The sequence below is a fragment of the Letharia lupina genome, assembly GCF_014066315.1.
Source record: "Letharia lupina isolate WasteWater1 chromosome Unknown contig_16, whole genome shotgun sequence".
In the NCBI taxonomy this organism is placed as follows: Eukaryota; Fungi; Ascomycota; class Lecanoromycetes; order Lecanorales; family Parmeliaceae; genus Letharia; species Letharia lupina.
In genome coordinates this window covers 167,062-184,768 of record NW_023502985.1, presented here as the reverse complement: position 1 = coordinate 184,768, position 17,707 = coordinate 167,062, and the positions used below count along the sequence as shown (strand labels likewise).

The following is a 17,707-nucleotide window of genomic DNA, read 5'->3' as shown; positions in this document are numbered from 1 at the left end:
GAACAGCGCCAGGCAGTCAGGAACCAGGGGACTGTAACTCCTTGTATGAGTACCTCAATGATGAGCAGTGACTGGATAGAACCGCATCGCGGTCCGCTAGATGGTTGTTGTAGAATCCAGTGACCTTGAGAAAGCCTTTTGCCAGCGGATTTGGAGGTGGTGTAGGCTCCGCTCTCCGCTCTCCGCTCCCAAGAATTGGTCTCCCCACGCGAGATGATGCAATAGCGGACCCTGTTCCTGCTGATCTTTTCCAGGGTCCATTAGAGTAGTCTAGAGGGTAATCTTACTGAGCAGGCTCGGCATGCCAAGATCAGCCGACCGAAGGCAAGACATCAAAAACATCAACCATTAATAACTATCCCCGTCGCCAAGTCGTAGCCAAGGAATAGCCAAGCAGCCAAGATCACGTCGGCTATCGGCTCAATTAAATCAAGACTTTGATGCTCCAAGAGCTCCAAGCATGCTGACCCCCCAGATTACATGAAAACCCTTGCACTTCCCCCCACTCCACCTCTTTCTCACAACCGAGGATCAAGACTGCCATCATGTCTTCATCAACAACCGATAATACAGAGAAAGGGTCGCTGAAGGAAAGGATCAAGGATCACAACATCTTCCCCGAGCTCCGCAACCAGATGAAAGGTGCGCTGGAGTACACGCAATCTTACACCCCACCATTGGACTGACCATCTACCCCACCACTAGAAACCCACCTCTACGACGCAAAGAAAGGCTTCTACCATTTCAAGAGCAAGGTCGGCAAATTCCACAACCTTATCAATCCCAACCATCGCCACGACGAAAAGCACGAGCAAGAGACAGACGCCAAGCGCACTCGCGTTGCCGAGAGCCATCGCTTCGAATCTTTCGCTCCTGAAAGAGATGGGAATAAGATCAAGTGGTACGTTGATGGACGGGACTATTTCTGGGCCGTGTCTGCGGCTCTGGAGAAGGCAAAGGAGGTCATCTACATTGAGGATTGGTGGTTGAGTCCTGAGCTCTTTCTGCGCCGACCGCCGTACTATAACCAGGAATGGAGGTTAGACCAGGTGCTGAAGAGGAGGGCCGAGGCGGGCGTCAAGATCTACGTCATTGTGTACAAAGAAGTTGCGGCGGCCATCTCGTGCAACAGCGCTCATACGAAGCACGCTCTGCATGCTCTATGCCCACCGGGAACGAAGGGTCATGGGAACATCGCAGTGATGAGGCATCCGGATCACAACGTCTTTGAGAACGCAGGGGATATGACCTTCTATTGGGCGCATCACGAAAAGTTCATCGTCATTGATTACGCTCTGGCTTTCATTGGCGGGCTGGACCTATGCTTTGGGCGATGGGATGACCGACAGCATCCTTTGGCAGATGTGCATCCCGCTGGAGTCCAGAACGAGGTCTTCCCGGGCCAGGATTTCAACAACAATCGCATCATGGACTTCCAGACGGTCGAGGACTGGAAGTCGAATGAGCTGAGCAAGGCTGATTACGGACGTATGCCGTGGCATGATGTGGCTATGGGACTCGTCGGCGACTGTGTCTATGATATTGCAGAACATTTCGTTTTGCGATGGAACTTTGTCAAGCGTGACAAATACAAGCGAGACCCTGGGTACGACTGGCTGCTCATGCAGGGACGAGAGGGTGAGAATGAAGATCTAATAGCCGTCCAGCATCCGAAATTCCCTGTTGGTGACTACGTCAAGCATCCAATGGCACCGCTGGAGACCAAGCCCTGGGCGCATCAACATCCGGGAACGGTGCATGCCCAGATTGTTCGAAGTAGTTGTGACTGGAGCAGTGGAATCCTCGTAGAACACAGCATTCAAAACGCGTATTCAGAAGTCATCAGGAACGCCCAGCATTTTGTCTACATAGAAAATCAATTCTTCATCACTGCTACCGGCGAAGAGCAAGCACCTATACACAACACCATAGGTAGAGCTATCGTGGACGCATGCGTTAAAGCTGGCAAAGAAGGTAGAAAGTTCAGAGTCATCATTGTGATCCCCGCCATACCGGGTTTTGCAGGAGACTTGAGAGATGACGCCGCTGCGGGCACGCGAGCTATCATGGACTACCAATACAAATCATTGCACCGAGGTGAACACTCCATATGCAGTCAGATAGAAGCACAAGGCGTCAACTCAAAAGACCACATCTTCGTCTTTAATCTTCGATCGTTTGATCGCTTAAACAAAACACTAGCCATGGTACAGCAAGAGGAGAAGTCCGGCGTAAAGTATGAAGAAGTCCAACGAGCCAATGCTGAAGAAATCATGGGGGGTGGGGCTCCTAACAGCGTTGACCGTCGGAAGCGAGACAAATTCAAGCTCGACCGCCACGACGATAGTGGTGACGAGGAGAGAGAAAAGAATATGGACCGGAAGCGAAGGTTCGAAGATTCCCGTGAAGAAGCTGGTCTTGGAGAGAAGTCATCAACGCAACAAGATTCCATCGCACGCACTGCCATGCTTAATGGAGGTAAAGTTTCTGAGCAGGAATGGGAAGGCGATCTGGAGAGCGAAAAGGAGAATTTCGTCCAGGAAGAGCTTTATATTCACGGGAAGCTGTTGATTGTGGATGACCGGATCACGATATGTGGAAGCTCGAATATCAACGACAGAGTAGGTTCTCTCTCATTCCTTATATACTGCTTTAGCTGATCATCGCAGTCTCAACTTGGCATTCACGACAGCGAACTCTCCATCGTCATGGAAGATCAGACGTTCCTTGACAGCACCATGGATGGCCAACCCTACAAAGCAGGACATCACGCAGCCACCCTCCGCCGGCTACTCTGGCGTGAGCATCTCGGCCTTCTCCCCGCCCAGAAGCTCGATGCATCGGAAGACCCAAACGCTCAACCCCCAGACGTGTGTCCGAACGATATAATGGAAGGGCCAGAGTATGAGTTCGTAGCCGATCCGTTGAGCGATAGAGTCTGGGATATGTGGACTGGTAATGCAACGAGGAATACGGACTTGTTCAGACATCTCTTCCGCGCGGATCCGGACGATAACAGTAAGTGCCTTTCTTCGACCCTCTTTCTTTAGCTCCGGTTAGCGACCAGCAATCCTGATCCTCTCCTCATAGTCAAGACCTTTGCCGACTACGAATCCTTCCTCCCCAAGCACGAAAAGTACAAGCAAGGGCATCTCCACGACCCTTTTATGCCCGCACAGGAGGTCAGGCAGAAGCTCGACCAGATCAAGGGCCATCTAGTCTGGATGCCGTTAGACTTCCTCAAGGACGCCGAGATGGCGGAGAAAGGGTTGCAGATTAACGCTTACACCGAAAGTATCTATACGTGAGCCTGTGAGGGGGTAGAACGTAGGTAGTATCAAAGGGTGACTCAGGGATGATGGATTGCTGAACCGGTAACGTTTCCATCAAAGGGAGTTGAGTTGAGATAAACAAGGCGCTAGTGACATCCATACCTTGCGTATCAGCCAAAGGGCTATGACCCAACGCTGTAACTAGGCCCCTTTGCTATTAATAACCCAAGCTACATACTTCCCCTTCTGCATCTTCCCCACAATCTCCTGCCGATTGAACGATCGCACTCCATACCGGCCACAAACCCACCCGCGCTAAAAAAATATATCCACCAGTGCTACCTAAGGTCGTACACCCCAACCCCAACCCCAGCCTCATCCCACACCGTCAACCTCATCCTCCTCTACGTCCGGACACGACCACCGTGCCAACGGGCCACCTCTGACTCGTTGACCGTTCTAAAGTATACTCTACCGATCACGGGCGCACGGTCTGGTTTCGTACCGCTTGGCCGTCCTGGGTGCGTTGGGTTTATGTTGCTGGTGATGGAAAGTGTTGGGGTCGCTTTTTGTAATCGGGGAGGGTGGGATGGGGTTGGTGGGGTGGGGGAGGGATGGGTGGGAGAGGGGGAGGGGGAAGGAAATGGAGGAGAGTGGGTGGGTGGGTGGGACATGGGGTGTGGTCTTGAATTTTCTTTTTCGGGTTATGCGTTGATGGGGATCGGGTGAGTTGGTTGATTGATGTATTAAGGGGCAGTTTTACGTGCAGTGATTCTCACGTGCTGTCACTGATATTTCCCCCGGTCTATGACCCCGTTGTATACGCAACGCAGCGTTGTATGCCCCCCCCGTCGGTAGGACTTTCTAGCTGGCGCCCGCTGGTCAGGTGGTAAGCCTGTCAGATCTAGGCCATGGCGTGCTTCTTCCCGACCCGGCTAGGTGTTGTGTGCCTGATGATTATCAGACTGGTTCCACTTCTGTACTGTATAATCTGCGATGACGAGGCTGTGATGTACCTGGGATCCTGAGCTGGATGCGGAGGGCGAAGAATGGTGGATTGGGTAGTCGGAGCAGCTGACGCCGGTCTGATCTGTGTCGCATCACTGGAGGAGCGTGGCTACTGGTAGGGTACTTGATTGGTTGATGGAGATGACTAAGTAATGTGTGTACCGTAGCAGGAGACCTGTCTACTTTATATGGCCAATCCCGCAGTGGTCATTCAAGGGTCGTTTGGGATCATGTTGTATGTGCGATACTACTTCGCAGTGCAATGCTACTGCTATGTATACAACATCCGATCCGGGGATAGCTCTTCGTTGAGGAATGTCAAGGTATCTCTCAGGGCGGCTGTGATCGTATGGGGAATCGGAATTAAGGCCTTGGGCTTCTGGCTAAAGGCGCTTGTTGATCTTATCTTCCCTTGTAGGAGAGATGAAATAAGTAGATACTTTGCCCATCTCGATATGTGCATCTCTAAAACGTGTTGTACTTTCATCCTTGAGGTTAGTTTGCAGGAGTGGGATGGTGCAAAGTTAATGCTTGAGAAGGAATAGAAACTTTGGACAGCTGATTGCGAACTCCAATGCTTAGAGTGTCACTTTTCTTCTTCTTTTCCATTGCATCAAATGTCGGTCATTCTGTGAATGCTTGCCCTAGACGACTCGTTCTGATTGGCTAAGAATTTTAGATGTATCTTTCAAATGTATTGAAGACCCGTATCTTTCCAGTTGTGATCATGACGCGAGAACAAGTGCAGTAGTCAACACCACACGGAGAGATTTGTTGCAGGATAAAGTATCCACACCACCAGTAGCCAAAACCCCCCTTTCGGGAGGTTCTAGCGCAACAGAGAAGACCCAGCCACGCTTCGTGACTGGTCTAGAACCCAAGGTAAATATGGCGAGAAAACCAGAATTCAACCTTTGGACAGCGGTGAGCAGTGGTGTATCGCTGAATGCATATGGATAAGGAATATATTAGCTAACCGCTTATCATCGTGGGTGAGCCGCCCCACCATTGTCGGCGTCCCGGTAAGCGGTTAGAACGGCTCATTTGTGTCGATCCGGCCACTCGGGCTTCATGTAAGTAGATAAAGTACTTACTTTACTCTGCTTTTTGCCGTTCCATATCATGAGCTGAGCACGTGGAGAGTGTGGCAGAAGCCGTGTCTCGGTTGCAAATACCCCCCCCAAAATTAGGCTCCTGGTCGCAGTATAAGAGTCCAGGGGTACCGCCCAGTTTCCTGCTCATCCTTATGTGCCTGCCTCTTGCGGAGGCATTGCGGAAAATTCCTTTTTCTAATCTAATCAATATATGGCATGATTTCGGTTGACGACACTTACTGATCTGCTTTTTTTTCGCGCTTGTCTTGTAAAAAAAAAAGCTGGCCAAGTCTTTGATGGCGAGGAACGTGTTGCAGGGGAATGAAATTGTTGGCGTGAAGTGTCAATTCCCAAATGCGTAAACTTTGCCGGTCATGGAAGAACCAGAACGTTGAGGCTATGGGGTGGGGGAAACATTATGTGGAATGGACTTAGCGGCAGACGCTGATGCCTGGGAGTAAGTTCTGGCATCTCGTCCGTTGATCTACCTCTGAAGGGGAAAGAAGAGGGTGGAGACAGGAGGAGAGAGGTATGTAGTACTCCCGGGGTCTCCGACGGCGGTCAGGAGCGCACTTAAATGCATCGTCAGTCGAAGCCAATGGTTCCCGAGTAGTGTAGTGATAGAAAGAATATCAAAGCCGAGGCACGAGGTGTTGGGGGACTCAAGGTCGACTGTAAGAAGTACAGGCATGTGTATCCTGAGCCCGTAGTCAAACAGCATATCTCTTCCTCGTAAGGAGTAGTAAATCGGAAAGACATGCCAGGAATCAGAAGTTGGAAAAGTCTAAAGACAAGTTGGCGGGAGGATAATGCTGTGATGATGATGCTGGGTGGGATGTAGTTGCATTACTGAATCCTTCGATTGACATGCTCTCTTCAGCACCTGGTACATATGCTTCGCCTTCTCTCACTTGCTTTGTAGTTACTACAGCAAGCATGGCTCGTTAGTGCTTCATCTTCATCCTCATCGTCGTCTACATCCTCATCTTCATCGTCTTTTTTGCACTTGCCTTGATACCTGTTGGCGGGCTCGGATCTAACGGAAGCTGATGTTTTGATAGGCTCTTTCCTCATTGGTCGGATGTTCTTGGCAGACAATTACGAAAGGAAGGAAAGAATATACTTCATGCTTGAAGTTATGTCCCCACTCTTCTCCCCTCTCCACTCCTCTTCTCAGCCTCTTTCTATTCTGACGCTAACAACGCTATCACTGCTATATTCATAACCAACATCACGATCACGATCTCCACCAGCTTCACCGCTTCCATTCTGCCAATGCATCAACCCTTATCACCAACAAGCCACAAGTATAGGTGACAGCTGACCACACCTCCCTTTCCCCCCCCCCAACGCTCCTGGATCCTCGAAAAGAAGAAAGGACAGTGGCAGCTTCGTGACCTAAATCCGAGCCACCACCATGTCCCGAACCATGCTTATGGACCATCCAACGCTCCTGTCAAGAGCCGAGTCGTCAACTCGTTTCGAGGGTTGGGGGAGATTAGAGGCTTGTAGGAAACACTTGCACAGCGTCTCCTACCCACGGGAACATATTCATGAAACGCCTTGCTCTCTTGGTAACCAGTCCTTATCATTTCCATCATCCTGGGACAAAGGTTCAGTCATCTGCCCAAGGGTTCTCGACAGTTGTGATGTTTGCCGGAATCCGGCAGTCCCGGCGGTCTGCTCTGAGCTCTCGACGGCTGATCGAGATGCTCTTACTACGTCTGCCTCCTGAGACGTTGTTCAGCCTCATCTCCTTGACTAGCAATAGATGCTAGCATCTTAAAGATGTAGTCGAAGCTTCAGTCGGCTGCATTGGGATGGAAAACACAGAACGCAACGGAATTTAGGAGTGCCGAAACAGAGGGGTTCTTCCCTTCCTCGCCTCCATTGGTTGCCCCACGTCCATGGCGTGGAAGCCTGAGCCTCGAGATCAGCGATCCCATACATGCATTTCAGCAAACGTGCGGTCTTCGTCATCGCTTAGCCTCTATACCCATGTTCGGTGGTGATACCAAAATCCTTCGAACCCCTCTCCACTCATCGCCATGCTTTATCCCGGCCGAATGGTTATGGACTACCAACGGCTCCTTAAGGCCTTCCTGGTGCCTCTTGCACGGCTGAAGGATGTCTTGAAGACGCAAACTGCTCGTCCCCAGTCTGTCCGCCCCTCCCAACAGACGTGGACCGAGGCAAGGCCTGCGAATCTGCTGGCTAGGAGATCTGACGGAACAGCGATATCCCTGCTCCGCCAGATTTGGAGGGCCACTATCCTGGCGATAGCTCCATGCCAAGCGCCTTGACATGGGCTGTCGTAGGCTTACCGGCTCTCACCGCATGATCGTTACTGCCATGATGCTGGCTGCAGTAGCGCCTTGGAATTGCGCCAAAGCATAACAGACAGCGCTACTGTAAACGAACTGTTCCTTCTGGATTGCTCAGTTCCAAAACCCAGGCCCCTGGGAGATTACCAGCCAAACCAGCACTGATGGCAACAATGACACTACGCAATGCATCTGAAAACGACTTACCCCCACAATTCTGCCAGAAGCGCAACAAAGTGTGAGAAGCGGGATTCCAGACCAGTATCAATTTCAAGGTTTGGCACTTTCTATTTTCCCGAGCCAGCCTGATTGGTACCCGTCAAACTTCACTCTAAGCGAGGAGAACGCTAATACCGCTGACCAAAATGACCTACGATTGGCACATGAAATATAGTCAAGAGACGGTTCCTACTCCCCGAGGCTCTAGTCAAAGCCTCCAATTGTTTTTGGAGCATATTGACGGGTGGAACAAGGGAAGGGAGGGAACTACGAAAGCTAAGTTTTGTGATGGCTTCCATCGACCTCTATGCTATGCCACATTGACGGTGTGCTTGTGATCTTTTCTTGCTTCAGCCTTACAAATACAGCACCTGCTTGGGTTCGATCCTTCAAATTTCACATCTTCGATCAAATGAGACGCTGTGAATATCCATGACCAGATAGTGAGTGCCCTGCCCCTGTATGCACTTGGACCTATTACCGGGCCCTCACAACAGTGAGCATCAGCGATGAGTATCCGAGAGCTCGCGGCTCTAGGGCATCAGTCAGGACTTCCCCTCTCATTCTGTCCATATACTTAACAATTTTGCGGCCCTTTCTTCTCTTCTCTCTTGATCAAGCTACACCTTTCTTGAATCCCAATTCTCTCCTCCTCAGGAAAACCTTCTCGAACCTTCTCAGAACAGACTGCCTATCTTTCTGTAGAGGATAATATCCAACTCTTCGACGGCTGCCACAAAACAATCGCCCTCGCCTCATAGCTCCAGATCTCAAGGCTTCGTATCTCGTCTCCCAGCAAGCTTGAAACAACTCAGATAACTCAACCCTAACACCGTGCGTCTCACTCAGTCTCGTCATGACTTAATCTTCAACTAATGACCCTTTTCCGAAGCAATTTTGAATCACTGCTATCGTCAACAATTATCCATACCATTCACGATGCCCAACTGCGACCACACTTCCTGGAAGAGCATTAAGTCTGAGACCAACCTTCTTCAATGGAATTGCTCCTTTTGCAATTCTACGGGACACTGGTTCATTTTCGAGTGTCTGAGTTGCGGAAGGAAGGCTTGCCGGCCATGCAGCCAGAAGACGCACTCATAGAGGGCATGGGGCTTGATGGCTCGGAGGTATGTGCTGAACACTAGACGACACCCTAGAGCTGTATGCTGATAGTGACCCTGCGTCTCTAGATCTGGAACCAATGCAGTCAAAGACCCGAAAAGTCGGAACCAGATCTTCGTCCCGACCCAGTGATCTGGGTCAGCCACATTTCCCACACGTCCGGTTATTCCTCCCTCACACGCTCGGCTCTTAGGGTCCTCGTGATGACGAAGCAACAACATACATACGAGGCCTACTCCGCTCGCTGAACTGAGGGTAACTTGACGGAGAGGCGCTGGTTTCGCTCAAGGTTTTGATTTCTTTAGCACATGAATGTTTCTTCTAGTACATGGATGCTTCTTAAGTACATGAATGTTTCGTCAGTATATGAATGTCTCGTCAACATATGAATGTTTCGTCAGTACATCAATGTTTCTTCAGTACATCAATCTTCTCAATTAGGACACTTTTTGTTGCGAAAACATACATCCACGGTTCGCCTGAATGCGTTCGCCCGAAGATCTTTGCCCTTTGAGATTGCTTGACCGTGGATGCGCGATGGTCCTCAATCTGAACAAAGACGCTGCTCAAAAGAGCTTCAGCCTCCGCGTACCTGTGCAATCACGTTTAGTCCTCAACAACATCTCTCTTTCCATGTTTCTACGGGATCAACGAGAGGAAGAAGATCGTTGATGTAGCGTCCCTTGTTGCATTCCTCGGCACAGGGTTCAGGTTGGCTCTTTCCCCTTCCTCACAGTCGTCCATACTTTTCTTGATCGGACGGTCGGACCCATCTGCACTTCAAAGTGTCATGGGATGTTGTGTTCATCCGGCGGCCAGAGTCTCTCTTTTCCCTCGGTGCGACTCGTCATCCCTGGATTTACCTGAACCCTATTCCCGTTCCTAAGCAGATTGTCCCACTCGCGTATCTGCTTTTGCGTATCTTTTCTGGTCTCTGGTGCGGGAGGTAGCGAAGATGAGCGTAAAGAATGCGATGAGGTGTATAATACTTGGATTCAGTCGATCTTTGTTTTTTGATATTTTTGTTTCTAGATGTCCTTGTTTTTTGATGCTCTTGAAAACCTCCTCCTGCTATCCGGACAGTATTGTCAGTCCCTATCACCGTCTTTGCTTTGCTCTGCCACCTGATTTCGGTCTCTTTTCGTCCGCGTTTCTCCCGGTGGCATGGCTAGATCCCTTTGAGATGCCGGACACTACCCTCGTCCGGTCACGCGTCCGCCAAGCCATGGTAAAATTCGGGTGCAATTTAACAAGTTTCCACAACCGGTCATGTATCTAACCGTTCTTAGATCCTGTAGCTCCGAACAGAGACAGTGCGGAAATTGCACCCGCCCCACTGCACCGAGGGGATTTCTCGACCTCGATTTTAGTACGGCAAGTTGCGAGCAGTGCGTATAATAGGCACAAGGTTCTCCAGACGATCCTGGGGCGAAGTGTCTGAATGTCTGCTCGCTGGCGGCATCGTCTCCGAATTTCCCCGTCGCTAACGTGTTACGAGAGGTGTGAGAGTGGCACATCGACTGTGAAGCTGGCATAGAGCGGATCGTCGGAAGGTGAAGCGGTGGCTTTATCCCGACTTCGGCGTTGTTGGTCGATGAAATCGGTTCAGCACTGCACCTTGTTAGACTTTTGCAAGCATCTGAACGCCACGCCGGGGAAGAACATTCCTGCCGCTTTTTAGCAGCCTTCTCCGAGATTGCTCTTTTGGCAGACAGATAGAGTCCCCGGTGTCCGTTATCAACAGGCTATGTAGAGTACTTGGTAAGTTACTGTTCGGGCTGGGAATCCGTCGGTGGGGTTTGCGGAGAGAAAGAGGGGGAATGGTTTGGATGTGAAGAGGTGGGAGGGTCGGAAGAGCTGTGGCTGGGATATGGAAGGGGAAGGGGTTTCGGGTTATGGGAGACTTGGATGATTCCTGTGTCGCTTTGAGGATGTACACGGTTGGGGGTGACGGCGTGATGGTGCTGGAGTTGCGCTTGTGTCTTGGATCGATGTTCTCCGGAGACTTGAGGGCCGGTGAGGGCGATGTCGATTGTATGCTGGGATTCTTGAAAATTTTGAGAAACATGGCTTGGATTATCGGTGGTTTGCAGTTCCTCGGTAAGGGCGAGATTATTGGGAGCGGTTTGGATATCGGCTCTGTTTGCGTACAATAAGTAAGGAGAAAGCGCTGGTGGCGCTGATCAGATTCTAGAGTACGCATACACTGTTTGACGAATGATTCGGTGTCCAATCGCAGGATCGCAAGCATTACCATATACACAAAAAGAATATGTCCCATGCTCAATCAAAACGCCGCTGACTCCTATCATTGGCCCCCCCCCCAAAATCGCTAGTTTTCACGTACATGTCGCACTCTCTGCCTTTCTCCACTTCCGACCCCATCCCGCCCCCTTCTCATGTACTTGCAGGTGGCCCCTATTTCCGCAACACAGCCTCATAAATCCCCGCCAACGCCCCAGCCCCGGCCCCCACAAGCATCCCCGTACTGCCCCCCGGGACCCCCCTCTCCACAACCCGCGTGCTCGCGCTCGGTCCGCCACCCCTCACGTATACCACCCACGCCGTGATCGCCTTGACGGCATTGAAACTGACGGCATCGTACCCGCCCTCGCCTTTCAGGTTGATGAACCAGCCGCCCAATAGGGGCAGCAAGACACTCGTTAAGAGCCAGAGGCCGAACGGACCCCAGAACGCAGTCGTGAGCAGGGCGAAGAAATCGGGGACTTTGAGGGGCAATTCGGACGTCCCGAGGGCGGGGAAGGCGGGGAGCGTCGTCAGGTAGCGGAAGGGCAATACTTCGTAGCGGAGACCGAAGGCTTCGACAAACAGGGTGAGTATTTCGATCCCCGTTACCGTGCTTAGGTAGCCGCGCACGCTGTCGAGGGTGGAGGGCAGTCGGGAGTCGGCTATGTAGTTTGAGATGGAGCTGCGGAAGGTGGTGGTGTGGGCGTCTATTTGACTCGCGAGGACGGCGGGGGAAGGGGGCAGGGGCACGGAGCGCGCGAAGGAGAGGGCCCGGTTGGGCGTCTTGGTCGGCGCGGAGGATCCGGCGTCGTCTCTGTGTCATTGAAAGCGCTCGGATCAGTTCTCTGTTCTTTTCTGGGTTCCGTCGTGAAGAGTTGCGCGACGCGCTGCGCAGGCGGTGAAGATTTCGACTCACCCCCCTTCCAATTCCTCACGCGCCTTAAGGGTTTGCCTCCTGGCCCTTGGCTTCCTCTCCTTCTCGACCGTCTGCACGGTGCCGGTCGCGGGATCCTGCTTCGTGGGCGACAATGGGTCGACGGTGTAGAAGAAGGGAGCGACTTTTGAGTCGGATGATAGCTTGGAGCTGTTTGCGCGTAGGTGCTCTTCTAATGCGACTTCGAGGTCGATCTTTTTGTAGCGCTCGACGCTGTTGCGGTACGTAGTGGTTAGCTTTAGAATGCGATAGATTTGGGAGAGATGGGGGAATAGGAAGGGTGGGCGCGCACTTCTTCAACCCGACATGGTCGGCAATTTCGGTGAGGGCGCCTTTGCGCTGCTGTTGAAGCCAGGCGTTCGTCATTGTGGTTTCCTGTGTCGCGAGAGTGAGGCGACTATTTTGTAGGTGATTTGAGGGTTGGACGCATGGGATGAAGAGGGAGCGGTGAGGGGGAAGCTAGAATGTTTACGGAGTGGAGTTGTTTACAACTTGGCGTGTTCGGTTAGCGCGGTTCGCTGGGGACCACCGACCAATCAAGATGGGTAGTGGGGGTTCCTATGTTTTGGGATTGGAATAAAGGGTTATTGCGGAGCTTCATGTTGATGATTTGATGGACAAGTTTGAGAGGGATGCTGGAAGCCTTGAGAAGAGTACCCGAGATTCTATGCTCTATTCCGTGCTGTGTAAATGCGACGCGCTCTTGTCCTGTCCGATGCCGATGCATTAAAACCTGTACACTATGGTGACCTTGCTTGACAGCCATGCCCGTCCATCATCAGTGGTATAAATACAAAGCGTGCCTCATGCGACGCCAGATTCTTCATCATTTAGCCACGGACTAGCCTCCATCCGTTTCAGTAATGCCTGATAGCAGACGAGCATCGTTCCGCTCTGGACGCTGGTCCAAACAGCTCTCGGCCCTACCCCTCGGAACAGTCCCATCATCCCTTCGGTCTTATATATGAGTCTCAGGCCAGTCACGACGGATGAGGTATCCAGCTTGACAGCATCGGGTTTTGGCATAGATGTATTTGGTGAGGAGGTTGAGATGAGACGTCTTGATGATGCTTGCATCGACGGATTGTGGGCTGCCCTAGGACTGCCCAATTTCTCCATCCGGGAAATTTTCGCAGGCTGCGGATGTACGTTCGTAGCTCCACCAGCTGGTGTGGCAGTGTCGGGCGGATTGATCTGCGTTTGTATCCTGGTCTTGACCACGTCAAGCGGGCATGTCATCACACCAGCCAGTCCACCTGCCGACGCTGCTGTAGCGATCTCTAGGCCTACACCAAGGTCCTTGCTACCCTTCCACCTCTTTGCCCAATTCCGCTCTTGCTCGTAAAAGGCGAATTGTAGGGCGGAGAAGGGCAGATCACGAAAGATAGTGGCCTTATACCCATGGAAGAGAGCCGATACTCCCTCTCGTCGAACGATTGTCCGCGCCGCATCAATCGTTCCCCGGTAGTTATATCCTGAATTGAAGAAAGGGTTGTTGTAACGGCCTTGCAGTTGGAGTCTGGTCTTGAGGACTTCAGAGGGTACGTAGACAAATGAGGCGGCGAAGTCGGCAATAAAGCCTGCACTGGTCAGTTTCTTTCCGGATGACCGAAAGGCAGGATTCACGTACCGCCAGCGAGATAAGAGAGTGACGGGTTTATGCCAGCATCTAACATATGCCTCTTGCTGTATTCATAGGCTCCAAAGAAGATGATGGTGCCAGGAAAGGAGCCTAAAAACGCTGGTACAACACCGCTGTACAGTCCTCTTCGGAAACCTTCTTGGCGGAAGATTTTGACGTATGTAGAGGATAACGATCCATACTTTGGCGGTTTGTGTGGGTCTCCTTGTTGACGGGTCTTGACTGTGTCAATGGAGTGCATGAGGAGGTCTCCAGATGTTCCGCCAAGGCCGCCAGCTATCATACACTGCATATAATTTCAGCTCATGACACGATTTGGCAGCGCTGAAGACTCCTGAGCAATCCGGCGTTGGCTCACCTGCCAGTATGGATGTCTAGGGTACTCCTCCTCCTCCTCTTCCGTTGATTGAGCGTATTCACCGGCCCGTCGCTTTCCGGACGTGCTATTCGACCCATCCTCATAATCTTGGACGTTGGAGAATACTGGGGTTTGGCGGTCGTTGGAAGGCGCATAGCTTTTGCGAGTGGATTGAGCTGGGTTGAAAAGACTGACAATCCAGGACATGGCCCCTCAGGGCTTTATCACCGGAGCAGACCGTAGCTAAGTGCTAACAAGATGATAACATTTCGGAAACGAGCTATTCTCTGCCAAAGACCGCATTAAAAGCCTATCGATGCCGCTAATGATGATGCAGCTGGCGATGAGACCAATTGAGGTCAAACAAAAAAATTGGCCGAAGATCTAATCTTATCTGATGCCAAGACTTTTCGAAATTGACTTGGTAAATTCATTTCACACACACCGACTCATTCACCTTCAATCATGTCTTCAGAAATTTATACCGAAAGACGGCGGCAACAACTTGTGAGAAACAGAGAGTAGTCTCTCTACTGTCCGTCATGAGACGCGTCCAAATATTTTCGGGTTCCTCCCATCCTCTCTTGACAGATGCCATTTGCGAACGCCTCGGAACCTCACCGGCCAAAGTTGAACTGAAGAAGTTCAGCAACGGGGAAACCTCAGTCAGCGTTGAGACCTCTATCAGAGACCAGGATGTCTTCATTGTTCAGAGTGGAAGCGACCAGGTTAATGACAGCCTCATGGAAATGCTGATCATGATCTCGGCGTGCAAGGGCGGCTCGGCGAAGAGTATTACTGGTCAGTCCAATTGTGGACTCAGCCAGAGATGATACTGACCGTTCTAGCTGTGATGCCGTAGGTCCGACTCCGCTATTGGATGACCTAAGCTAAAAACCACCAAGATACTTTTTCTACTCTCGACAATCCAAGAAGAAGTCACACAGAGGTGCCATCACCGCACGATTGGTAGCCAACCTTCTCTCTGTCGCCGGTATAAATCATGTCATCACCGTCGACCTACATGCTCCTCCCACTCAAGGCTTCTTTGGCAAGCCAGTAGACAATCTCCATGCGGAACCTCTGATCGCAAGATGGATCAAGAATCACGTACCAGGCTGGAAGGAGGCAGTGGTAGTCAGCAAGAATCCAGGCGGTACAAAGCGGGTCACATCCTTGGCAGATGCATTAAAAATCAATTTCGGTCTTGTCACAACCGACCGCCGGAGATCTGGTACGAATGGAAGCCTTGCAGGTAGTGGATTTTTGGAGAGAATGGGTGATGGTGGTATTGAATCGCACATCTCGGACACAGCAGATACAAGTCCACCGAATGGAACAGCAGCTGAATCCGAGGACTCAAGAATACCGCCACGAATACGCACATCGCCACGATTGGCACCAAACATAAACGGCGCCTCCGCAACCAGTATACCCTACCGCGGTCTGAATGGCTACACTCGATCAAGTCCTTTGGCCCAGTCTACTAGAGTCGACTCAGCATCACCTCCTACAAATCGGATTCCTGTGCAGAGGGAGCCTGTTACCAATGGTCCATCAAGAGCACTGCGCCTGGAGGAGAAGGAGGAGGAGGAGGAAGACTCGGCAAATGAGTACACAGATGAGCGTGCCAGAGAAGTCATCACTGGCAGGCTGGTTCAAGGCCACATCGTTGACGACGATGCTCCGTCGCCCGTTCTATCTACCATGTCCGCCTCAATCGCGACTCTACCAGGAGACGTCATGGGTCAACCGCAGCTCGACGGACTCGATCCAATGACGTCATCCTTCATATCTTCAACATCAGCGTTTCAACCTGACCATTCTGCCCTCGGCGGCTCGATGGACGCTACAGCGCACTCGGATGACGAGGAAGAAGGTTTCAAGAACCCCGAATTCGAGCACACGGTCACTCTCGTTGGCAATGTCAGAGATCGCACCGTGTTCATCATCGATGATCTGATTGATCAATGTGGCTCGTGGATTGCGGCAGCCGAGACGGTCGTCAAGCGTGGAGATGCAAAGAAAGTGTACTGCATCGCCACCCATGGGCTGTTCGGTGATAATTCACTTGAGCAGATGGAAGCTTGCGAATGCATCGACTACATTATGGTAACCAATACTTACCCAATAGCGCCAGAAAGGGTCAAGACGTGCAAGAAGCTTGTGATTCTGGACATCTCGACTCTTCTTTCCGAAGCCATACGGCGCAATCACCACGGAGAGAGCATCTCCGCTCTATTTCAGCATTTTCCGGATTGAGTAAGCTTCGTTGCCGATGATCAAAGATATATAGCGTGGCGTCAGCGAATTGAACGAATAAGGAACAGACTAGCAGCAGAAGGCTGGTCAGAAAGCATCGAAGGGAGCACAGAAGTGGATGCCTGCTCTGTTGGAGCAGGGGATTACGCTTGGCATTCGGAGAGCAAGATGCTTGGACATGGAATTTGCTGGAGATACTACCGAGACTGCTCATGCGAGAAGCATTGCAATTCGAAGTTTACTCTTTGCAATGATCTCTAAAGCATAAGAACAATATACTAAGCTTTTACAATTTGTCCTCATTACTATCTACGGTGCAACACTAGCTCCCCAATCTGCTCGCCTGCTTTGGCTCGTGTTCTTTATGACCATAAGTCCCTTCAAACTTCTCCAAGCAAAACAGATGCATACCCAGGGGGGGGACATCTACTGGAACACTTTCCCTCCCATATGGAAAGTTCTCAATGGAGCGCTGGCAGATCGATCCGCACCGAGGACTGAAAGCAATTTTTCCAGCCTGCCAAGGCGCCAGGCCTTCGGGTTTGGATGGTGGCAATTGCAAGAGAACGTTTCGAACAAATTTGTGTATCATCTGAGGTTTCTTTCATTATGTCAGCTACCGTACTAGTCAATTCATCGCTGTCCAAAGAAGATCCCGTTCATAAAAAAAGGCATCTAGTATTCCTATATGTACGTATTCCGGCTATTATATTGTTCTCCCATCTATCAAAATGACACGACTCGTGGTACAGCCCACCACCGCCGTCATTCTTGCCCGACGCCACCCCACACACGTCTCGATCTCTCTCTTCACCCCCGCCACTACTTTGACAAATCATCAGCTCGGATCCCAATTTTTCGTACGCGTGAGCCCTGACGTACTTCCATCTCCAGCCTAAGCCGTCGGATGCACCTTCTCAGGCAACACTTCCTCGGCCTTCTTCGGCACCGCCTCCTGCGCTACCTTGGGCACTGCGCTGTCGCCCGTCGCATGACTCTGCGCTCCGGTGGCGCCGGTGTCGTGGATGGCGTTGGGGACTTTCTCTTCGACCTTCTGGGGCAGCTTCTCTTGGAGTGTCTGGGGCACGATGCTGTCGCCTACGGCGTGGGATTGGTCTGTTCCTTGAGGCATGATGGTAGTGGTTGAAGGGTGCGGGTGAAGGATTGTTGTTCTTGGCTGATGGGGTGGATGGGTTCGGTTTATCGACGGTTGGGAGAGTGG

The 17,707-nt window shown here is 51.4% G+C and overlaps 5 protein-coding genes across 5 annotated transcripts; 2 read left to right on the top strand and 3 right to left on the bottom strand.

Annotated features, from left to right (window-relative positions):
• Nucleotides 1-545: 545 nt before the first annotated feature.
• On the top strand, nucleotides 546-3,308 carry HO133_002864 (uncharacterized protein; the record flags this gene model as incomplete). The annotated part of the gene is made up of 4 exons (XM_037293789.1): nucleotides 546-642; nucleotides 706-2,621; nucleotides 2,670-3,018; nucleotides 3,091-3,308. 4 exons carry the CDS (start codon nucleotides 546-548, stop codon nucleotides 3,306-3,308), a joined length of 2,580 nt encoding a protein of 859 aa, XP_037149867.1.
• An 8,152-nt stretch (nucleotides 3,309-11,460) lies between these two features.
• HO133_002863 (uncharacterized protein) lies at nucleotides 11,461-12,589 on the bottom strand (the record flags this gene model as incomplete). The annotated part of the gene is made up of 3 exons (XM_037293788.1): nucleotides 11,461-12,103; nucleotides 12,206-12,436; nucleotides 12,516-12,589. The coding sequence occupies 3 exons, from the start codon at nucleotides 12,587-12,589 to the stop codon at nucleotides 11,461-11,463; spliced, it is 948 nt and encodes a 315-aa protein (XP_037149866.1).
• Nucleotides 12,590-13,027: 438 nt separating this feature from the next.
• Nucleotides 13,028-14,430, bottom strand: HO133_002862 (uncharacterized protein; the record flags this gene model as incomplete). The annotated part of the gene is made up of 3 exons (XM_037293787.1): nucleotides 13,028-13,803; nucleotides 13,854-14,151; nucleotides 14,224-14,430. The coding sequence occupies 3 exons, from the start codon at nucleotides 14,428-14,430 to the stop codon at nucleotides 13,028-13,030; spliced, it is 1,281 nt and encodes a 426-aa protein (XP_037149865.1).
• A 335-nt stretch (nucleotides 14,431-14,765) lies between these two features.
• On the top strand, nucleotides 14,766-16,485 carry HO133_002861 (uncharacterized protein; the record flags this gene model as incomplete). Its single annotated transcript, XM_037293786.1, has 3 exons — nucleotides 14,766-15,024; nucleotides 15,072-15,081; nucleotides 15,129-16,485. 3 exons carry the CDS (start codon nucleotides 14,766-14,768, stop codon nucleotides 16,483-16,485), a joined length of 1,626 nt encoding a protein of 541 aa, XP_037149864.1.
• Nucleotides 16,486-17,380: 895 nt separating this feature from the next.
• On the bottom strand, nucleotides 17,381-17,617 carry HO133_002860 (uncharacterized protein; the record flags this gene model as incomplete). The annotated part of the gene is made up of 1 exon (XM_037293785.1): nucleotides 17,381-17,617. The coding sequence occupies one exon, from the start codon at nucleotides 17,615-17,617 to the stop codon at nucleotides 17,381-17,383; it is 237 nt and encodes a 78-aa protein (XP_037149863.1).
• Between the last annotated feature and the right edge of the window lie 90 nt (nucleotides 17,618-17,707).